A 23,271-nucleotide genomic window follows, 5' to 3' on the forward strand; every position below is an offset into this window, starting at 1 on the left:
TCCAAGAGATGGTAAAGGACAGGGAAGCCTGGCATGCTGCAGTTAATGGGATTGCCAAGAGTCGGACACAACTTAGCAACTGAACAACAAAATTAGTTCTTATTTCTAAAGTAAGAAATAATGATGGTGAACTATATTACTAAAATTTATGCTACCAACATGAAGAGCATTAGATTTTTTGTTTCCCAAATCACAGTATTTACACTTGTTTTTCCTTGATCTCATAACTGTCTCTTTTCTCTTACACTAAAAATCCTTATTTCCAACATTGTTTAATGTGATTGCTTATTTGTTTTAACCCACATTTAAGGAAAATGGCTTGAAATGGCAAATTGATGAAAATACACTAGTAAATATTATTTTTGTCCTTTACAGGGCAGGGGTGCCCACTTCCTAGCTGTTGAATTATTGGCTGCTGATAGCTCAGAGCTGCCCTATTCTTCAGAGAGCTGCCATCAGCGGACGGGCTCAATCAGAAGCTTGAATCCTCCTGCATTTATCTCTTCTCGTCTCCACACTCTCTTCTGCCTCCAAAAATATGTCTCCGCTCTCTGTTCTGCTCCCCCATGCTGCTGCCATCTTTCTCCAAATCCCCTGACCTGCTATAGTAACCACCTTACTATCTTCCACTTTTGTTCCAGGCAAATCCATTCCCTATACAATTCTTAGAATCATCTTCAAAAAAATGCAAAGCGGGTGATATCAGTCTTTGACCTCCCACCTGGATTTGAGTAAAATTCAGACTCTTTTTTAAAAAATTAATTTCTATTGGAGTATAGTTGCCTCACAACATTGTTAGTTTCTATTGCACACAGCAGAGTGAATCAGCTACGCATATGTGTGTGTGTATAATTTGTGTGTATATATACACACATACCCCTCTTTTTTGGATTTCTTTCCCACTTAGGTGGCCGCAGAGCACTAAGTAGGGTTCCCTGATGTATACAGTAGGTTCTCATTAGCTATCTATTCTATGCATTGTTAGCGTATAATGTCAACCCCAGTCTCCCGATTCATCCCACCACCACCGCAGCCTCTATCATAACTTCTTTCCTGTAACTTCAGTCTTTTCTTATACCACTTCTGTCCTCATTTCAGCCTCATTCCATCTATGGGGACCCTCAGTCAGTCCCTGGAATACTGAAACCTCTTTGCCATCTCATGAACTTTATACCAGCAGTTCTGTTTGCATGTGACACTCTTTCTGCAGATCTTCACATCTTCTGGTTCTTCCTCAAACAACAGGCCTTAGCCTACACATCAGCCATCAGAGAGGCCTCCTCTGCCACCTGTATGAAATAACTCCAGCCTCATCACAGTCACTCTCCATCACATTATTCTCTTTATATTCGTTTTGACAATGTATAATTACTTTGTCTACTCAATTGTTTACTTTGTTACTTAATTTCTCCACTAGAATATAAGTTCCGTGAGGGCAAGAATAAGATCTTATGTTCACTCTTAAATCCAAGTGCATAGCTCATTTTAGAAACTCCATACATATCCATTGAATAGATGGATGAGACTTCACAACTTCCTGAAGTGGTTCAATCTAGGGAATTAAGGTCAAGATTGAAGACAAAAAGCTTGATTACTCTTAGCTTTGCCTCTGGCTTCTGATCAATGGTAAACAATTGGAAAGCCCTAGAAGTACCTAGTTGTAAGGATGAAAAATAGAAAATCAAAATGATCAATGTCTGCTCCTCGCTCTGCTGTTCTTTACATTCGACACCAGTGGCATAGTCCTAAATAATTATGACATGCTCATGGCTTACAGGAAGTGTTATTTAAGAAAGCAACAGCAAATGACTAACACTTTCCAGTGGAAAACCTTTGAAGTTTATCTCTAAGAGTTGCTTTTAATATAGAAAAATAAGATAGAGTTTTTGATATATTTGATCTGATGCCAAGTCTTTGTATAATATGCTCCACACACTTAAACCTCTCTACCAAGTACAATGTTTATCCTTTATTATATAGATCTACAGTACTCTTGGAAATACTTGATGCTTCACTGGAAAGAAAATTATTAGAAGTGTAGTACAGTTGTTTTCACTTTTCTAATTCTTATTCTGAGATAGACAGTATTTCGAAAGAAGTTTCAACTGGCATGAATTTTATTATATAAATGTAAACTCAAAGCTAACTCTAAAATTTAGCAAAATCTATTTTCTTAAATACATGTGTACTTCTCTTCAAGGTCACATTTTCACTTCCACATGGGCTGGTTTATGACAAAAGAAAGTGAAAAGATGAAGAGAGTAGATAGCCATACAAAACTGGTTTCAAGGACCCTTCCAGTCACAACTAAGGAGGAAGAGGGAAAAAATGATTATTAGTAGTTGGGAGTCCATTTCTAGAAATAGAGAGGATTAGCTAAAATTAAATTAAACACATACCCAAAAAGCAGATAATTAAAAGAACAAAGACTAAGAGAGAGATTAGATCTTTGATTAATGAAAAATTATATACTAGTCTACTATAATAGGGAGAAGGCAATGGAGACCCACTCCAATACTCTTGCCTGGAAAATCTCATGGATGGAGGAGCCTGGTGGGCTGCCATCGATAGGGTCACACAGAGTCGGACACGACTGAGCGACTTCACTTTCACTTTCCACTTTCATGCATTGGAGGAGGAAATGGCAACCCACCCCAGTGTTCTTGCCTGGAGAATCCCAGGGACGGGGGAGCCTGGTGGGCTGCCGTCTATGGGGTCGCACAGAGTTGGACACAACTGAAGTGACTTAGCAGCAGCAGCAGCTATTATAATAGAAAGTGAATATTGAATTTTTCAGGATGTGAACTGGTTCCAATACTATGACTACACTTACTGCCAATAAAACTGGGCAGTCATGTCTACCTCATAATGAACATCTCAAAAAATGCTAGAAGGCTTTTTTTCTTAACTTGAGTACTTTAAGAAAATGGGAACAACTTTGAGATTCACACTACTGAGATGAAAGGGCTTTTAAACATTTAGTATTTAGTTGGGTAGATATTCAGGGAAAAGCAGATACTCTGGAATAATGTTCTTTTAAGTCATAATCTGGTGAGTGTGAGCAGGTATATGGATTGACCCTTGTTCTCCTTGTCCACCCTGGAAGCCGGCATCCCATGTTCTTACTACCTGGAGTCCCAGCTTCATGAAAAACACCAAATCTCTCTTCTCAATACTCTCAATTCCTTTCACTCCCAACGCTCTTCTGGCATTGTATTTGTAAGGTCCCCATTGGCCCACCAAACAGGAAATTCAGTATGTGGTGTTTCCTCTCTGGCTTTGCCAACTTCCCTTAAGTTCTTACTCCAGTTGACCTTGACATGCTCTCTCTCCCCAGGTTGTCCTGATACCTTCCAGACCCTTCATCTTTCTTCTCTCTCTCCTACACACTGTCCCTTGGTAATCATATATACTCACATAAATCCAAATACCATTATCTATGTCAATTTTCTTAACCACGGTATGCTTAAATTCTCAGATAATATTCTGATTCCAAGAAATAACATTTAAGCAAGAATGTTATTTCCAAGAAATAACAATTAATAACATTATTTGTAATTATTTTTAAGATTATTGTAGCACTTGCCTGTGTATTTCAGAACTGACAGTTTTGATATGATAACCAAAAGTGTCAAAAAATTAACAATCATCTACATTTTCTGCATTTATTTATTTACTTTTCTTTATTTAAAAGCTGCAGTTTTCTGAGTTGCACTTTCTCTGACATGCCTCTCATAGGAAATTGAGTTTATTATGTGTTCAGGTGTTTTTTAATGTTTGAAATCTAACTGCTAATGGAGATAGAAATCAAACACAAACTTGTAGTAAAATTTTATACCAAATTTAAGTAAGAAGCTTGAATTTTCAATATCACTTGATGCTACTGATGTTCTCATTCAAATTTTATACAGTTATTGCAAAGAATAATACAGTTTATAAATATATTATGTGTGTGCATGTACACGCTCAGTCACTCAATTGTGTCTGACTCTTTGCGACCTCAAGGTCTGTCACCTGTCAGGCTCCTCTATACATGGAATTTTCCAGATATGAATAATGGAGCAGATTGCCACTTCCTTCTCCAGGATAAATCCAGGGATTGAACTTGAGTCTCCTACATTGCAGGCAGATTCTTTACTGCTGAGCGACCTGGGAAGCCCATAAATATGTTGTAGTCCCAACAAATTGAGAACCACACTGAGACATTTCTATGAATGTAACAAATATGTATTATTAATTCATAAATTTGCTTTTGTTTTATTTGGGTAAAATAAATTTTAGTCAAAGCCATATTAAAAGGAACTTACAGTCAGTCCTGAATTAGGAAAAGGAAAGAGGTAAGGGTAAGAATGCTTAAAGAGTAGAGATTGCTATGAATTTTGAGATAATACTAATTTATCCTGAACCTAATGAATTCTATTAAAATCAAAAATGATAGTTGGTCTGCAGTGACCAAGACTAACTCTAAGAGATTAAATCTGATGGCTAGCAAAGAGAGTAGCGTGCAGTTTGCCTGCAGGTAAATTGCCTTGTGTGAAACTGAATTCACTAGCGAAAGCAATTATTTTTCTATAATATTTTCCCTCCAGAGGGTAACTGCAAAGGATACATATAGCCAACCAACACCTATAAAAACAGGATGATGTAAAATGTCTTATTATCCATAAAATGCTGTAACTGTGAAGGTAACTGAATGATATTTGTAGCAAACCAACACCAAAAAAAAAAAAAAAAAGGAAAAGAACATGTTTTATTATTGATCTAATCACAGGCATACTTATAATGGTACTTTGAATTGAGTTGAGGAAAATCTAAAACTGCCTACTAGCGTGAACTGGAAATGTTTCTCATCTCGCAATGTGGGTACCACATACAGCAGAGAAACGGGCGAGAGGGTCCGCCACTGTCCTTGCTCTGGGGGCTCCCACACTGGTTTTCAGGACCAGCCACCTAGAAGTTCAAGAACCTTCCATTTCACACCAGTTTCCTGTAAGTCTGCAGAGTTCCAAACCCAGTGTCGCTTACTTAGGAGTGTCCTGCGCCACTCAGGTGAGGACAGTTCTCTAACAGCACAGGTATGGACACAGCATCATTTGTGGGTGCACGATCAGTGGGTGGCCCCTGAGTGGCTGAACAAGGGCCGTCTGTGGTACCCACTCAACATGTCCCCCAGGCACTAGTGGCGACAAGCTGGCTAGGAGTGGAGGCTGGGAACGGACCCACTCCCCGGCTCCTGAATCCTCAGTTCCCCAGCAGGTCTATGTCCTGGTCCACCACCTGTGGTCGGTAGGCGCCCTTGCCGTCTGTCCATCCTCACCCTCCCTCCTTCCTGCTCCACACCAGCAGCTGTAATCTTTACTTTATCTGGGAGCCAAGAGTCTGGTTCCTCGTCTGTTCTTTTTAAACTATTGTTTATGACAAAAACATTATAACCTTAGTCCTTCCTAGCTGACACTCTGCAGATACTAAAAGGCCTCTCTTGAGGTTTAAACGTCTGCACAGGTGTCTCTGTTAGGAGTCTCTGGAAGTCTGTTTTGATATGGAAAAGTCAAGGCTTGCCTTCTTTGTTCTTTTGCTTGGCTGTGGTGACATTTTCTGAAAACAACTAGAGAGGGAGGAACCAGCTCCCTTCAGGGTCTGAGGAATTGTAAAGGGTTGGGCAGGGGAACAGAGGACTGGGAAACCACCACATCACAGCTGGAAGTACAGACCGCACAGGATCAAGTTCTGGGTCCACCACTCCGTGCTGCGCTGTGTGCTGTGTCGCTCAGTCATATCTGACTCTTTGCGACCCCATGGACTGTAGCCCGCCAGGCGACTCTGTCCTTGAGGATTCCCCAGGCAAGAATACTGGACAGGTTGTCATGCCCTCCTCCAGGGAATCTTCCCAACCCAGGGATTGAACTCAGGTCTCCTGCATTGCAGGAGGATTCTTTACTGTCTGAGCCACCAGAGAAGCCCAAGAATACTGGAGTGGGTAGCCTATCCCTTCTCCAGGGGATCTTCCTAACCCAGAAATGGAACCAGTCTCCTGCATTGCAGGCAGATTCTTTACCAGCTAAGCTACCAGGGAAGCCCTACCATACATAGGAAGTTCTTTTGATTTATTTATTAATGAGGTTGGGCACTTTATTTTTCCTTTCCGTGACCAACTTTCCTCATCTGCTTTAATTTTTTTTTTTTTTTTTTTTTTTGTGATTGCTATACAACAACTAACACGAACCTGGTGTCTTAAACAATGGAAGTGTATATTCTCATAGTTCTGGAGGCCAGACGTCTGAAATCAGTTTCACTGGACTGAAATGAAGATGCTGCCAGGGCCAGGCTCCCCCTGGAGTGTTAGGGATGATCTTCTCTCATCTCTCCCAGCTTCTGGTGGTGGTCAGCATTCTTGTGGCCACATCGCTCCAGCTGTTGCCTTCATGGTCACCTTATTGTTCTGTCCTTGTGTCTAGCATCCCTTTGCTTCCCTCTTAAAAGGAGACATGTGATTGTCTTTAGGGCCCATCAGATAATCCAGAATAATCCCCCCATTTCATGATCCTTACCACAATCATAGCTATAAAGTCCTATTCTTGCTGTATAAGGTAGAATTCACAGATTCCAGAGAGTTGGATATAAATGTGATTTGGGGGGACCATTATTCAACTACTATAAGTTAGGATGATGATACCTACATGAACGCATAATATATGGAAAGTGCTTAGAACAATGTCTCGCAGGCAAAAAAACTCTCTCAGTACACAGTACCATGATGGTGATACCAGTGGCAATGGAGCAATAAGAAAACAGAGAAGAAAATTCCAGTGTGGACAGTATAATTGAAGGGAAGGGTGGGATGAATTGAGAGATTGGAATTGACATACATGCACTACTGATGTTGTTTCTAAAATACAGAAGTCATGAGAACCTACTGCATAGCACAGGACTCTACTCAATGCTCTGTGGTGACCTAAATGGGAAGGAAATTCAAGGAGGAGGAGATATATGTATTCATGTGGCTGAGTCACTTTGGTGTGCAGCAGAAACTGAAACAACATTATAAATCAACAATAGTCCAATAAAAAAACTAAATAAATAGACATGAATTTTTAAACAAATATATCATCTCTGAATTTTCGATGTTATGCTAACCTTAAAGTGTTATCATTCAAAGAATTACGTGTCCCCACTGAATAACTATAACCCATATGAAAATAAGCTATTTCATTCATATGACACATGCAGTCATGTTAGGTTCGTCTTTTGTCATTCTGTACCTGGAATTTAAACCCTTTCAGCAATTTCATTCATCCTAAATTCTTCCTAAGGTGAAAGCTGAAGATGTGAGGTAATGTGTTCGTCTCCTTTCTCTGTCTTGTCTCCTGCCCACCTAGGACACAGACCTAATGACATTCAACATCTCTGTGCACCGGTCATGGTGGCGGGAACACGGGCCTGGCTGTGTCCGAAGAGTGCTGCCCCCGTCAGCCCACGGCATGACGGACGATTACACGTATGTCTCTGTCACCGGCTGCATTGTTGACTTCCAGTACCTGGAGGTCATCCACAGTGCCGTCCAAATCCTACTCTCTGTAAGTATCACATCTGTGTCATTGTCGGATCTGGACTCTCTTTAATGTCATTTTGTATCTAAACCTTCCATCCATGCTCTCTTGGTAGATAATGCCATAGATAAGTACACAGAGAACATCCTTTAAACAATGGAAATAACAGTAATGATGCTAACATTGGTTATGCTTGATGGCAGTTTATGTCTTTTTCCTCTTGATATCCAGACAATTTTTTTAGAACCAGTTAGTTACTGTAGTTTCCAACTTGAGATGCAATCCACGTAATTCAGTGAAATAGTATCACTGTCCCCCAGAAATGGTGACTGTCCATTCAGTATCATGGATTCTTCTCCTACTACACTTTTACTACAGTTACTACTCCTAAGGCACTCTTTTACTAATGCCCACGCATTCTAGAGAAAGAAGGATGGGAATATGCCCAATGTCTTTCTCAATCTAGTAAAACTCGCATTTCCAATAATTATTCCTTAAGAAAGCAAATTCCTCCAGAGAGTCCTACACATTTTAGGGCCTAAAATTGGTTGTGAGGACACAGTTCCATTTAGAGAAATAGAGAGAAAATGACTTGACCGGACCACACAAAGCCTATGTGCTAGGAATTCCTTAAAGATGTTTTCTTTCCACCAGACTGCCCCACCCACAGTTTGATCTCACTGTGGAGTGGAATTAATTTAAGATATATACCATCATCAAGAATTCTTTTTCTTTGAGATCCAGCAAGGATTTGGTGTTTTTTTGAGTCAATATATGATAGAGTCCTTCTCACAGTGCTTTTCACATGAACCAACCATTCCAGTTCTTCTGTTCCAACTGGTTAGAGTCAGAATAAGAGATTCAGGTTCAATAATAAATAAATAGATGATAGAAGTGTAAGAGGTGTATGTCAATGAAGAATGGACTTGGAATTATTTCCAGAAAGAACTTTAGGAGTCCTTGTAACACTGTAACCATTATCTACTGCTCCAAAATATAATTAGAGAAAACAATATCAGTATGTTGCTTTGAGTTTTGTGGGTGAGGAATCTAGGCAGTTCTGCTTCACAGGATACTGGCCAGGGTCACTCATGTAGACTTTCCAACCAGGAGCTTTGCTGGGGTTACACTAGCCTAGATGTCCTCACTCATATGTCTGGGGCTGGCTGTTGACCTGCATTCTCCTCCACATGGCTTGTCTTTTAGAAGAAAACTTGAGAGGCTTTGCTTCAGCCAGTGAGCTGGGTTCCAGTAAAAGAAGCCCAACATGCAAGCATTTATCTAGCCTATTCTTGAGAGTAAAGCCTACTAATGTCCCATTGGCTATAGCAAATCATGTGATCAAGCTCAGCATTATTGTGGGCGGGGCCTCTAGAAAGGTGAACATACTAGAAGCCATGGCTCATTTGGAGCCATCAGTGTACTAGTCTTATCCTCCTTTACAGAATGTATTATTGTTCTTTAACCCACATATGTTAAGGTCTAAAATAGTATTTTAGGGGATGTTTGAATCATAATTTTCTAGAAAGACTAAAGACTCGAACATAAAACTCCAAAGATCTTTTAGTGTCCTAAAAGATGAAATTGGCTTCAATGAAAAGCAAATTCTACACTGAATTCAAAGAAAGAGGCTGGACCTCAATGATAAGGAATTTCTTTCAGAGATGTAGCAGGGAATCTGATTATTCGTGGTTTCTGTATGTTTGTCGTCACTTGTCAATATATGTTTATCAATCTCTCTGTATTCTCTGGTCTTTCTTTACTCTCCTGGAAGTTACCTATGGAACTGTGGCAAAATATATGTTTAAATCTTTGAATTTAAAAAAAAATCATGGAGGCAAATTTTCTTTAAAAATTTTTCAACCTATTGTAAGGTGAAACAGTACTCTATTATATTTGAGATTCTAAAGGTTCTTAGTGAACTTTTTAATGTTGAAACATTTTTCTAGAATCATTCATATATGAACAGATTCCCCTTCTTTAAAAAAATTCACAGAAAATTGCTAAACCATTTTGTGGAGTGATGACATGATTTCCAAGTTTTCATAATGTAGCAGAATGCAGTAGAATCAAAAAGTCGTTTCTCCATAGTAACTCCAATTCAAATGAACAGCAAGGTGAAAGTATTTATTTGATAAGAAACCGAACTGACACATAGAAAACTACATTAGAGAAAAGCACTAAATAAAGTGTATGTTGCCGCCTAAAAGTACTTGTCATTCATGAATCAATTCCTCGGCATATTAGTTTAGTAAATGTTCAGAACTGTCCACTGCACACATAATCCTCATTATACTATTCAGCCTTCCAGCAATAAAAATATTAGCCGCTGATCTCTGACTTCTCTTGTGTAATATACCTGCCAGACAACAATTTCAATATTTTTTCTTTTTTATGTTAAAATGAAATGTATCCTGGCTTTGTCTCACAGCAAAATAATTATGTATTATTATTGTGGTTGATTGCGTATGGTTTTCTTATATTTTCTATTTCATATGAATATGTTTACAATGATTAGAACCTGGATTTTTTTTTAAATCCAGTGATATGGAAATGCTTCCTGTATCAGTCACTTAGCATGTGCTAAAATGTCAGTCTTATTTCTGGGGAAAAACAAGGGGTGACGGTTGTAAGATTTAACAGCCCATGCTGCTTGGGCAACTGCTAGGTAAACAGGCAAAGGTCTCTGAGATGGGGCAGAGTCCCAGAGGCCCTACTGCTGCAAGGGTTACCCTTACAATTGCTGGAGGTGCCAGAATATCTAGAAGTTCACAGGGAGGAGCCAACAGAGGTGGCTAGGATGGCGGAGGAGGGTTTCATGGCAGCAGCTCTCTCTGGCAAGTTGAGATGGAAGTGTTTGAATAATCTACCTATGGATATGTTTCTTCTTCCCACCCCCAACTCTTCATCCACTGGCCACAGTCCATGAGGAGACATCTTTCCTCTGAAAGTTCCAGGATAGGTTTATATAGATAATTAAATAGACAATTAGATGGATCAATAATAGATATTTAGATAAATAGGTAATTCATTCACTTAATTCAAAGAGATAAAAATGTGTGCAGTGAAATCCTCCCTCCTACCCTTGGCCCCACTTGCCTGGATCCCCTATCTCTGCTCCCCATTGGGCAACCCAACCCATTTTGTTTTGTTTGTTTGTTTGTTTAGAGTTATGCATAGGATGACACTAGTATTGTTTGACTTCATCTAAATATAATGATTTGGGTATATATAATATATACACTATATCTAACATAATATATGATATATAGTATAACATGATATCAACTGGGCATTATAATTATCTATTTTGTAACTATCACACACATGTTATACTAAATAGCTGTATGCATGTGTCACTGAGAACATTTCCTAGACCTGCCCAGCTCCTGCATCCCCAGGATGTACATTACAGGTGTCCTGCCATGTGAGCACACCGTTAATAGAGTTTAACTGAGTCTTTGGTCTGTCTACCTTCCAGAATAAAAGTTCTTTAAAGGATAGAACAGTGTCCTTTTAAACCCTGTTCATTTTTGTGATCCCAGTGACTAGCAGAGCGATGGCACTAAATATTTATGAGTACTTGTGAATATGAATGAATAAATGGCCAACAGACAAGAGATTCCAAAGCCTGAAGTAAGTAAACACAACAAGAAGAATTCATTGATCAAGAACTGGCATGGATGAATGCACAGACAAAATGCTGGAGCCAGAGAGAAGATCCTGATCATTTGGAGACACTCTTACATCTTCGCTGTTACTGTACACTTAGTTATTACTAGACACGTTGTCTTAGTAGACTGCCCAGTTCCAAGGTCAACAAGTCAGTAATAGTGAATATGCAATCTAAGACACTTTTTAATTTTTATGATTCCTTATTTGTGGCTAAATAGATCCATATTATATTTATGTTAACTATTGAACAAGATATTTTAAAGGAGCTCATTTTTATAAATAGTAGACAAATGCTAATCTCTAAACCTTTAAAACTCAACCTTATCTACATCTCGTTAAACTCACCTTGTCTTCAACTCTTTGGAGCTGATTTTATATACATACTTTCTGGAGCCCTCACTGTCAAGATATTCTCCTTCATATCTGATAGGTGATGAGTCTCACTCTTTAACGTTTTTGGAGGTTGTCACCAGGATCAGAGCTGGGGACCAGAGCACCCTGAGAATTGGTTTTCCGTCATGCCTGTGTTCTTTGCTTTGCCTCTAGTCCCGTCATCAGCATTCATCACTATTTTCTATCTTTCATATCAGACACCTTAAAAGTCAAGAGAGAATGGTGAATGACAACAGTAGACCGCAAGGTATCCTACAGAATCTGTATTCTCAAAAAGCTGCGTGAGCACTAGATTTGAGCTCCCTGCGTCATACAGCAAGGAGCTCAAATCTCGTGCTCTGTGACAGAGGGGAGGGATGGGCTAACAGGTGGAGGGAGGCTCAAGAGAGAGGGGACTTGCGAATATCTGTGACTGATTCATGTTAATGTATGGCAGAAGCCAGCACAACATCGTAAAGCAATTATCCTCCTGTTAAAAAGAAATAAATTTAAATTAAAAAAAGAAAATGCAAACAAACAAAAAAGGCTGTGCGAGTATCTATTCCATCTGCTTAGAATACTTGGCTTAGTCACGGAAGCTAGTAATATTATTGCTAGCTCAGTAACGTATGCTCACACAGTATAAGAATTCAAGTCAAATAGTAAGCTTTTGAAATAAGTTCCAATTCCTATCAATGGTATCCCTCCGAAAATGCATGCTAGGTCACTTTTCAGTCATGTCTGACTCTTTGAAACCCTATGATCTGTAGCCCACCAAGCTCCTCTGTATATGGGATTCTCCAGGCAAGAACACTGGAGTGGGTTGTCATGCCCTCCTCCAAGGGATCTTTCCAACCCAGGGATTCATTGCATCTCTTGTATCTCCTGCACTGGCATGCGGGTTCTTTACCACTAGCATCACCTGGGAAGCCCACTCCCAAAATGCAAATATCATTAAAAATAAGTTTCCTTGGGGGGTCTTATTTCTGAGTTAACATTTAATTTATTTAACAAACTGTTAGTATGTGCTTAGAGCTACTCTGAGTGCTTTGCAAATATAAACTCGTTTAATCATCAAAATGAACAAGTGAAAAGAAAAATTAGTGTTTGTAGCTAAGTTCTGTCTGACTCTTTGTGACCCTATGGACTGTAGCCCGCCAGGCTCCTCTGTCCTAAGGCTTCCCTAAGAATACTGGAATAAGTTGCCAATTCCTCTTCCAAGGGATCTTCCCGACCTAGAGATCCAACCCTTGTCGCTTATGTCTCCTGCATTGGCAGGTGGGTTCTTACCACTAGCGCCACCTGGGAAGCCTATTTATGGCTGACTAATACCAATCATATAGATACTTTTCATAGTTTTAGGTTATAGATATGTGTACAATATTTAGCAAATATTTCAGATTTACAATTCAAATGTAGAAAGACCTCCCATGCCCGCTGATAAAACCCTAAGTGGAATTTAAGCAATTCATCATCCATTTTGTCTACATATATATATATATATATATATATATATATATATTATATATATATCCATGTTTTGAAAACATCTGGGTTCTTATCAGATGTCTGGTCTTACATAAATCTAACTCTAATGTTATCTGTCACTTGTACACAGCATTATGGGTTTAAATAACTTAAATATGCAAACATTTAAAATTTGTATTCCTCTTATACTGTAGCATTCTCCTTAATGGTATGTGTATGATTGGACATTATTTTGTATGTTAATCAGTCATCACAGACATTTATGTTTCCAAACACAAATTCATATGATTTCCAAACAATATAATTTAGTCTCCAGAGGCCTAAATGCTCATGGTTATCCCAGACATGTTTGCAGGCCTTCATAAATTATTACTGCTCTGCTAGTTTCAAATAATCTGCCAAACATTGATTATTAAATACAGAAGTGAGTTCTGACATTTGGTAGACTTAAATATGATTTCACCAGAGAAATGTAAAGCTTGATTAGAAATCATATCTAGCACAAAACCATTAATTTAGAAAACCTGAGATATGTTTAATAATTAATCAAGGCAAATATTGTGACTGTAGGCTTATGGAGAAATTAGAAACAAAAAAGTTAATTTTAGTGATGTTTACTTAGGGTAATTTAATGTCATTCAGATGTTTACAGAGGTTTCCTCTTTAGCCTTAGGTAGGAATAATTAGTGGGCTGGAAAAAGGCAGTTTTCGTGAAAACAAAAGTTAATTCAAAAACATTTACTGTCTTCCTTTAGAAGACAAAATTCAGTATGGACTGTATGCTGCTAAGTCACTTCAGTCGTGTCCGACTCTGCGACCCCATAGACGGCAGCCCACCAGGCTCCCCTGTCCCTGGGATTCTCCAGGCAAGAACATTGGAGTGGGTTGCTGTTTCCTTCTCCAACGCATGCAAGTGAAAAGTGAAAGTGAAGTCGCTCAGTCATGTCTGACTCTTAGCGACCCCATGGACTGCAGCCTACCGGGCTCCTCTGTCCATGGGATTTTCCAGCCAAGAGTACTGGAGTTGGGTGCCACTGCCTTCTCCAATAGACTGTACAGAGAAAACTTATTTTTAGTTTAGAGTATAATTGCCTTACACTGTTGTGTTCGCTTCTGCTGTACAACAATGTGGATCGGCTATATGTACACACACATCCCCTCCCTCTTGAACCTCCCCCCACATCTTCATCCCACCCCTCTAAGTCATCATATAAAGAAAATCTTGTCACTTTTTGTGTTCTTTCTAAATGAAAACAGACAATACAATGTCCATTCAAAAAATATATGTATATATATATATACAAAGGAAACCCCTACACTATACAAAGCACTGTGCTAGGAGAGATGGACATGAGAGGAGGAATTCAAATTTGTTGTGGTTGTACCCATGGTACCAGAGGAGATCAGGCAGGAAATTAAAGGACCACAACAGAGCAGAAAACGAGAGAGTTCCACAGTTCAGAGTCTAAGTGCTACTGGGCTCACAAAAGAAAGTCGCATATGGGAAAGCTGTGATATTTTGCCTCACCCTACTCCCCCCACCCAAAATGTTTGACTCTTGAAAATGAACTCTTTCTTTTTTTAAGGACAAAACTATAATATTTCAAGGACATCCCAAATGAGTTACTGGTGGACTTACAGAAGCTTCCATTGTTGCCACCACAGGGATAATTAATAGTTATGAAAATTAAAAGTTACTCTGCAGGATACGTTAAAAAAAATGTTGTCATCTAGTCACTACGTTGTGTCTGACTCATTTACGACCCCATGGACTGTAGCCCTCCAGGCTACTCTGTCCGTGGGATTTCCCAGGCAAGAATATTGGAGTGGGTTGCCATGCCTCCCTCCAGGGGATCATCCTGACCCAAAAATTGAGCTCATATCTTCTGCATTGCAAATAGGTTTTTTACCATTGAGACACCAGGGCTGCTGCTGCTGCTAAGTCACTTCAGTCGTGTCCGACTCTGTGCGACCCCATAGACAGAGGAGCCCACCAGGCTCCTCCGTCCCTGGGATTCTCCAGGCAAGAATACTGGAATGGGTTGCCATTTCCTTCTCCAGTGCATGAAAGTGAAAAGTGAAAGTGAAGTCCCTCAGTCGTGTCCAACTCCTAGCCTACCAGGACTGCAGCCTACCAGGCTCCTCTGTCCATGGGATTTTCGAGGCAAGAGTACTGGAGTGGGTTGCCATTGCCTTCTCCCATGACACCAGGGAGGCCCACATAAAAACAATCACTTCAGTTGTGTTCAGTCACTCAGTCGTGTCCAGTTCATTGCAACTCCATGGACTAAAGCACACCAGGATTTCCTGTTCATCATAAACTCCCAGAGCTTGCTCAAACTCATGTCCATCGAGTAGGTGATGCCATCCAACTATCTCATCTTCTGTCGTCCCCTTCTCCTCCTGCCTTCAATCTTTCCCAGCATCAGGATCTTTTCCAAAGAGTCAGTTTGTCACATCAGGTGACCAAAGCATTGGAGCTTCAGCTTCAGCATCAGTCCTTCCAATGAATATTCAGGACTGATCTCCTTTAGGATGAACTGATTTGATCTCCTTGCTGTCCAAGGGACTCTCCAAGAGTCTTCTCCAACATCACATTTCAAAAGCATCAATTCTTCAGCACTCAGCTTTCTTTATCGTCCAACTCTCACATCCATACATGACTGGAAAAACCACAGCTTTGACTAGATGGACCTTTGTCAGCAAAGCAATGTCTCTGCTTTTTAATATGCTTTTTAATAGCTTTTCTTCCAAGGAGCAAGGGTCTTTTAATTTCATGGGTGCAGTCACCATTTGCGGTGATTTTGGAGCCCAAGAAAATAAAGTCTGTCACTATTTCCCTGTCTATTTGCCATGAAGTTATGGGACCAGATCCCGTGATCTTAGTTTTTTGAACGCCGAGTTTTAAACCAGCTTTTTCACTCTCCTCTTTCACATTCATCAAGACGTGCTTTAGTACTTCTTTGCTTTCTGCCATAAGGGTAGTGTCATCTGCATATCTGAGGTTATTGATATTTCTCCTTTCAATCTTGATTCCAATTTGTGCTTCATTTAGCCCAGCATTTCACATGATGTCCTCTGCATATAAGTTAAATAAGCAGAGTGACAATATACAGCCTTGACATACTCCTTTCCCAATTTTGAACCAGTCCGTTGTTCTGTATCCAGTTCTAAATGTTGCTTCTTGACTTGCATACAGATTTCTCAAGAGGCAGGTAAGGTGAGCTGGTATTCCCAACTCTTTAAGAATTGTCCATGGTTTGTTGTGATCCAACAGTCAAAGGCTTTAGCATAGTCAGTGAAGCAGAAGTAGATGTTTTTCTGGAATGCTCTTGCTTTTTGTTATGATCCGGTGATCCAACGGATACTGGCAATTTGATCTCTGGTTCCTCTCCCTTTTCTAAATCCACCTTGAACATCTGAAAGTTCTCAGTTAATATACTGTTGAAGCCTAGCTTGGAGAATTTTGTGTGTTATTTTGCTAGAGTGTGAGATGAGTGTAATTATGTGATAGTTCGCACATTCTTTGGCATTGCCTTTCTTTGGGATTGGAATGAAAACACCTTTTCCAGTCCTGTGGCCACTGCTGAGTTTTCAAAATTTGCTTGCATATTGAGTGCAACACTTTCTCAGCATCATCTTTTAGGATTTGAAATAGCTCAACTGGAATTCCATCACCTCCACTAGCTTTGTTTGTAGTGATGCTTCCTAAGGCCCACTTGATTTCACATTCCAGGATGTTTGGCTCTAGGTGAGTGATCACACCATCATAGTTACCTGGGTCATGAAGATCTTTTTTTTGTATAGCTCTTCTGTGTATTCTTGCCACCTCTTCTTAATATCTTCTGCTTCTGTTAGGTCTATACAATTTGTGTCCTTCATTGTGCCCATCATTGCATGAAATGTTCTCTTGGTTTCTCTAATTTTCTTGAAGAGATCTCTAGTCTTTCTCATTCTATTGTTTTCCTCTATTTCTTTGCATCGCTCACTTAGGAAGGTTTTATTATCCCTCCTTGATATTCTTTGGAACTCTGTATTCAGATGGATATATCTTTCCTTTTCTCCTTTGTCTTTCACTTTTCTTTTCTATATTAAGGCATATCACAAAGTATAAAACCAGAGGCATACATCAGAACAAAAACAAACAGTGGGTTGATTGTCTATACAAGAGGGCAGGGAAACTCCTTCTGGAGTTCATAGTCCCAGGTAATAGGGCTGTGTTGGCCAAAGAGAGGCCCAGACATGAGTTTTGATGGATTCTTATTACAACCACTCAAAAGCAAGCTCAAAGGAAACCAGGGTTCAGAGTTCCCATGGCTGCAGCTGGAGCCTGCAACAGAGAGAGCTTCAGTGAATTCTCATATGTGTTCTGAACAGAGGAACTAGCATAAGTAGGGAAATAGAAATAAATCAGGGGAACCATAAGTACTTCACTTTGGTTTGAGCAACTAGTGTGCCCATAGAGGTAGTGACTTAAGTTGGAAAGAAAGTTTGGATGAGGGGGATTTGAATTTCAAGTTAAGGCTTTGGGGCTTTACCCTAAATGAAATCAAGCTATTTGAGGCTTATAAGCAGGTAATGATGTACACACAACCTTGACCTAGGGAGACTATTCTGATAGGTATGTGTAGTGTGGATCACATAGGAGGAACACATATCAGAATGGTCTTGTCATAGTCCCAGAGAGTCCTTGGAACACCTGTCCTACAAACTGAACCTCAAGAAAGAGTTCATGGTGACAGAAGTTTGACTGAGGTCATGTTAAACCCACTCCTTGGAGATTACAGTGAAAATTACTATATTAAAATTTGTGAGAAATGCTGCTGTCAAAAAAAAATCATGGAAAACAAAGATTGAGGGACTCTTCCAGATTAAAGAAGACCAAAGAAACATGACAATGATGCCAGACCAAATCAAAAAACAAAAAAGCAGATCTTTGTGGGACAGTTGGAAATTGAATACTGACTATGGATTAGAAAGCAGTGTTGTGCTTGTGTGCATGTTCCCATGTTAATTTACTGGGGTTTTTTTAATCATAGTACTATGGCTGCATAAGTTGCTAACATTTAAGGAATCTGGATTGAAGGGTATACAAGAATACTTGATTGATTTTTTTCTTCTATGTTTCAGTAAGCCTGAAATTATTTCAAAAAGAAACTTTTAAAATGTTTTTAAGGACTTTCCTGGGGGTCCCGTAGTTATGACTGCACCATCCAATGTAGCGGTTGCAGGTTCGATCCCTGCTCAGGGAGCTAAAATCACACATGCCTTGTGGTCAAAAGTCAAAACATAAATCAGAAGCAATATGATGACAAATTAAATAAAGACTTTAAAAACGGCCCACATAAAGGACATCTTTATTTTTGAAAAAAAAAAAAACTTCTTTTTAATCTTAAAAGCAAAAAAACTACTACATTCCCAAATAATTTTCTAAAGGAAACATTTTGGGAAATACTGGCTAAGTGAAAGTTAGGATGTGTTAGCATGAGAATGGAAATCAGAGGATAGACCCAATAAACATTACTGGTACTTGGCAAGTGACTATGAGGTGGGAGGCAGGGGTGGTAAAGCCCAAGAGAGCAGAGGTGTCTGCTTCTACACAGAGGCTGGGGGAGGGGCGTGTTGACAGAATAAATGAGTTTAGATGCGGACACATGATGAATCTTGGTACCATCCTTGCTCTTAACATTTTTAAGATACATATAATTTTCCAGGCAAAAATACTGGAGAGGGCTGCCATTTCCTACTCTAGGAGATCTTCCTGACCCGGGGATCAAACCCGCATCTCTCACATCTCCTGCACCAGCAGGCGGACTCTTTACCACCAGTGCCACTTGGGAAGCCCCATATATTTTTGTGGTGTATATTTAAGAAAGCAACTCTGGAGCTGCTTGGAGAGTGGATTGGAAGTGATTAAGAGGTAAAGAAGGCTTTCTTATCCCTCCTTGTTATTCTTTGGAACTCTGCATTCAGTTGGGTATATCTTTCCGTTTCTGCTTTGCTTTTTGCTTCTCTTCTTTTCTCAGGTATTTGTAAATCCTCCTCAGACAACCACTTTGCCTTCTTGTATTTCTTCTTCTTTGGGATAGTTTTGGTCAACATATCCTGTACAATGTTATGAACCTCAATCCTTAGTTCCTCAGGCACTCTGTCTCTCAGATCTCCCTTGAATCTATTTGTCACTTCCATAATCATAAGCGATTTGATTTAGGTCATACCTGAATGACCTAGTGGTTTTCCTTACTTTCTTCCATATAGTCAAAGCTTTGGCTTTTCCAGTAGTCATGTACGAATGTGAGGATTGGACCTGAAAGAAGGCTGAGCACTGAAGAATTGACGATTTCAAACTGTGATGTTGGAGAAGACTCTTGAGAGTCCCTTGGACAGCAAGGAGATCAAACCAGTCAATCCTAAAGGAAATCAACCCTGAGTATTCATTGGAAGGACTGATGCTGAAGCTCCAATACTTTGGCCACCTGATATGAAGAACTGACTCATTGAAAAAGACCCTGATGCTGGGAAAGATCGAAGGTGGCAGGAGAAGGGGACGACAGAGGATGAGATGGTTGGATGGCATCACTGACTCAATGGACATGAGGTTGAGCAAGCTCCAGGAGATGGTGAAAGACAAGAAACCCTGGTGTGCTGCAGTCCATGGGGTTGCAAAGAGTCAGACACTTCTTAACTACTGAACAACAATGAGAGGGGAAGGAAAGAAGCTAATTTGTAGGCTCTTCCAATAGGTTGCATGGAAGAAGATGATGCTTTGGACTTGGGTGGTAGCTCAAGGGATGGAAATGTGTAGATGATAGTTCTTACAGGAAGAGAAAAGTGGCATGTGCAGAAAAGGAAAAAATAAGGATGGAGCTTTGGTTTGTATTTGAGTAGTAAGGTAGATGATGCTACTTGTTACGAAGATGAGAGAGTCTGGGAATCTTGTTTCACTGGTGAGTTTTATGTCATCTTGACATAAGAAATAGTGGGAACCAAACATGGGTTTTTTTTAAAAAAATAGTTTTAATAGAGAAATATTTGCTAAAATATCACAAGACTTACAGAGCCTAAAAGAAGCATCCTATAGAAGTAGAAGGTATGCCTTCTCAGACTGGAAAATCCTGCCTTTCTAATGGCTCACAATTGATTGTCATTTCATAATGACTTAAAGCAAATATTGCAGTATTAGCCCTTCACATTTGACTAAGAGTAAAACTGATAGCAAGAAAACCACAAGGAAGTGGTGTTCTTTATTTAAATTGATTAATGTAAATAGCTCTTTCATTTAAAATTGGTTTATATAAAATTCAAGCAAATATTTGCAGTGCATTATTGTTACTTAGTAGCAAAGATAATCAGGAAGCCATGCAGACTTGAAACACGCACAATTAAAATCTTCAGGATACACAACAACTTTAATTAATCAGTTAAGCTAATCTAAATAAATAGAGAACTGTCTTGTAAGGCTTGGCTGTAAAAGATTTTAAACCCAATGGTATAATAAAAGAAATCATAGCTATCATTAACTGGGTGTGTATGAGGTGCCTGGGCATCATTCTTTGAAGTATTATCTTGTGTAATGTTTTCAAGAGTAATACAGAGTAGCCCTTCTCATCTCTAATTTACATATGAACACACGACATTAAATAAACAGCCTGCCTAATTTCCTGTGGGCTTCCTAGGTGGCTCAGTGGTAAAGAATCCACCTGCCAGTTTAGGTTTGATTTCTGGATGGGGAAGATCCCCTGGAGAAGGAAATGACAACCCACTCCAGTATTCTTGTCTGGGAAATTTCATGGACAGAGGAACCAGGCAGGCTACAGTCCATGGGGTTGCAAAACAGTCGGACATGACTGAGCAACTAAACACCAACAATTTTGGGTCAGTGACTGGGGAGAGTGCATCAAACTAGATTCTGATGTATCCCAAAACTGCTGTGCTTATTGAAGAGGCTTTATTAATACATAAAAAAATACAGTATTTATAATATAAATGGTTTAATATTAAGTACAAATGTATCATTTAGTGTGTTCTTTGGAAGGATATTAGAGTTCTAAAGAGTCAGTTTGCACATTTTGCCCATCTACTTCACAATTTCATACAACTCAAAAGCTTCAGATTGTGAGATTCCTGAATTATACATCTATTGGACAGAGGGAAAAAGTAGACATCTGCCTTGGCTTGCCAGCTTCCACACCCCCAACCTTTGATGACAGCACCTCAACTGCTCTGTAGTTAGAGAGTCACACACCCATCTTTCCCTGTGTGTGGAGAAGCTAGGTTCACATGGGGTGAGGTGACCCCACCTCACCAGCCCCAGAGTTGGACATGAGACCCAGGTATCATCATTAGCACATTCCTCCCCCTGGATCCAGTGAGCGGTTCAGGAAAAGTCATGTCAGGAAAGCAGATCTTTGGGACTCACTGCAACAGTTCTCAACTTTTAGGAAATACCAGTTCATTCCCAAAGACTGCTGAATTAGAAGGGTTTGCATTTGCAGATATAGGCAGTCACCATGTAGAGAGTGACTACCTGAGACAAAACTTCTGTAAAATAGAGAGATACAGAGACTTCCCTGTCAGTCCAGTGGTTACACTTTGCCGTCCAATGCAGGGGGTGCAGGTTCAATCCATGATCAGTGACCTAAGATCCCACATGCCTTGTGGCCAAGGGACCAAAATATAAAACAGAAGCAATATTGTCACAAAATCAATAAAGACTTAAAAAAAATAGAGGGACGCGTACAGAGGGAGGCAGGCAGATGCAGTCTTCGCTCAAGTCATACTCAAAGCAGCCTGACCCTGGCTGGTTTTTGGGTACTAGACAATTAAAATCACAGATGCAGCTCGCTGTATATTTCTATTGGCCAGGGCGAGTCTGTGACATCCTTGATGAATGGTGATGCAGCCGCTGCTTGAACAGGCCATTCATTACCCATCCAGGTAGCCCCATCCATTACAGTAAGTACGAACCTTCAAGTTGCAAACTTTCAAAGACGCAAACATGTATTCACATGTCCGATCACATCAAGCATGAGTGACATTGCAGCTTGCCCTCCGTCTCTTATTGCTGATGACTCTTCGGCTCTACCATCTCCCGCCGCCTGTCCCTCCTCCAGTAACTCTTCTTGCCTGTTCACTCAGTGTCAACTCTCGTGTGCCAGCTGCTGTACTGTGCTATAACACTTTTCAAGGTACTGTAAGATAAAACATGTTTCCTTTATTTTTGTGTTTTTTTTTCTGTGTGGAAAGTATGATAAACCTATCACAGTACAGTACTATATAGCTGATTGTATCGGTTGGGTACCTCAGCTAACTTCATTGGACTTACAAACAAATTGGACTTACAAACAAATTGGACTTACAAACAAATTGGACTTACGAACATACTCTCGGAACAGAACTTGTTCGTGGTAGGGGACTTACTGTATTGGGCTTCTGTAAGAGTAAAACATGATTCGTAGATTTAATTTAGTTTCTAAATCCAAAATCCATCACATTGGAACTTCCATCTATTGGCACTGGTTCTGCCTCCTGAGTATCATAGAAGATGACCTTCCAACCACCCCCATAATCTTTAGGCCATCACAGACATTTTTGACTGGTGTTTTGCTGATAGGATCTTGTGTTTAGAAGTGTATTAGCCATGATGTGTGTGTGTGTGTGTGTGTGTGTGTGTGTGTGTGTGTGTGTGTGTGTGCGCGCGCGTGTACGCACTCAGTCATTTCCTACTCTTCGGGACTCCATGGACTGTAGCCCACCAGACTCGTCTGTCCATGGAATTATCCAGGCAAGAATACTGGAATGTGTAGCCATTTCCTCCTCCAGGGGATATTCCAGACCCAGGACTCGAACCCGGGTCTCCCACATTGCAGGCAGACTCCTTACCATCTAAACCATCGGGGAAGCCCCAGATGGATCCTAAGGTGACCCTCAATGATTCTCTTTTCCTTCTGTTTATGCCCTTGCATAATCTCCTCCTCTTGAATGTATGGAGAGAAGTGTATATTCTAAAATTAGATTGGGGTAATATTTGCACAACTCTGTGAATATACCAAAAATCACTGAATTGTACACTGTACATTGGCAAATTGTATGCTATGTCAATTACATCTCAATAAAGCTGTTTTTGTCATATACTATGACCAAGAGAGATTTATCCCAGAAACACAAAGCTAGTCAACATCTGAACATC

At 39.9% G+C, this 23,271-nt stretch overlaps 1 protein-coding gene across 1 annotated transcript in view; it reads left to right on the top strand.

The window, feature by feature from the left end:
* NKAIN3 (sodium/potassium transporting ATPase interacting 3) overlaps nt 1–23,271 on the top strand; it is a 534,628-nt gene that overhangs the window by 375,136 nt on the left and 136,221 nt on the right. Inside the window, exon 4 of the mRNA XM_042254246.2 lies at nt 7,377–7,574. Within this exon, the coding sequence (XP_042110180.1) occupies nt 7,377–7,574 (198 nt within the window). The remainder of the gene's footprint in view (nt 1–7,376; nt 7,575–23,271) is intronic.

The sequence above is a fragment of the Ovis aries genome, chromosome 9 (genome assembly GCF_016772045.2).
Source record: "Ovis aries strain OAR_USU_Benz2616 breed Rambouillet chromosome 9, ARS-UI_Ramb_v3.0, whole genome shotgun sequence".
Taxonomy (NCBI): domain Eukaryota; kingdom Metazoa; phylum Chordata; class Mammalia; order Artiodactyla; family Bovidae; genus Ovis; species Ovis aries.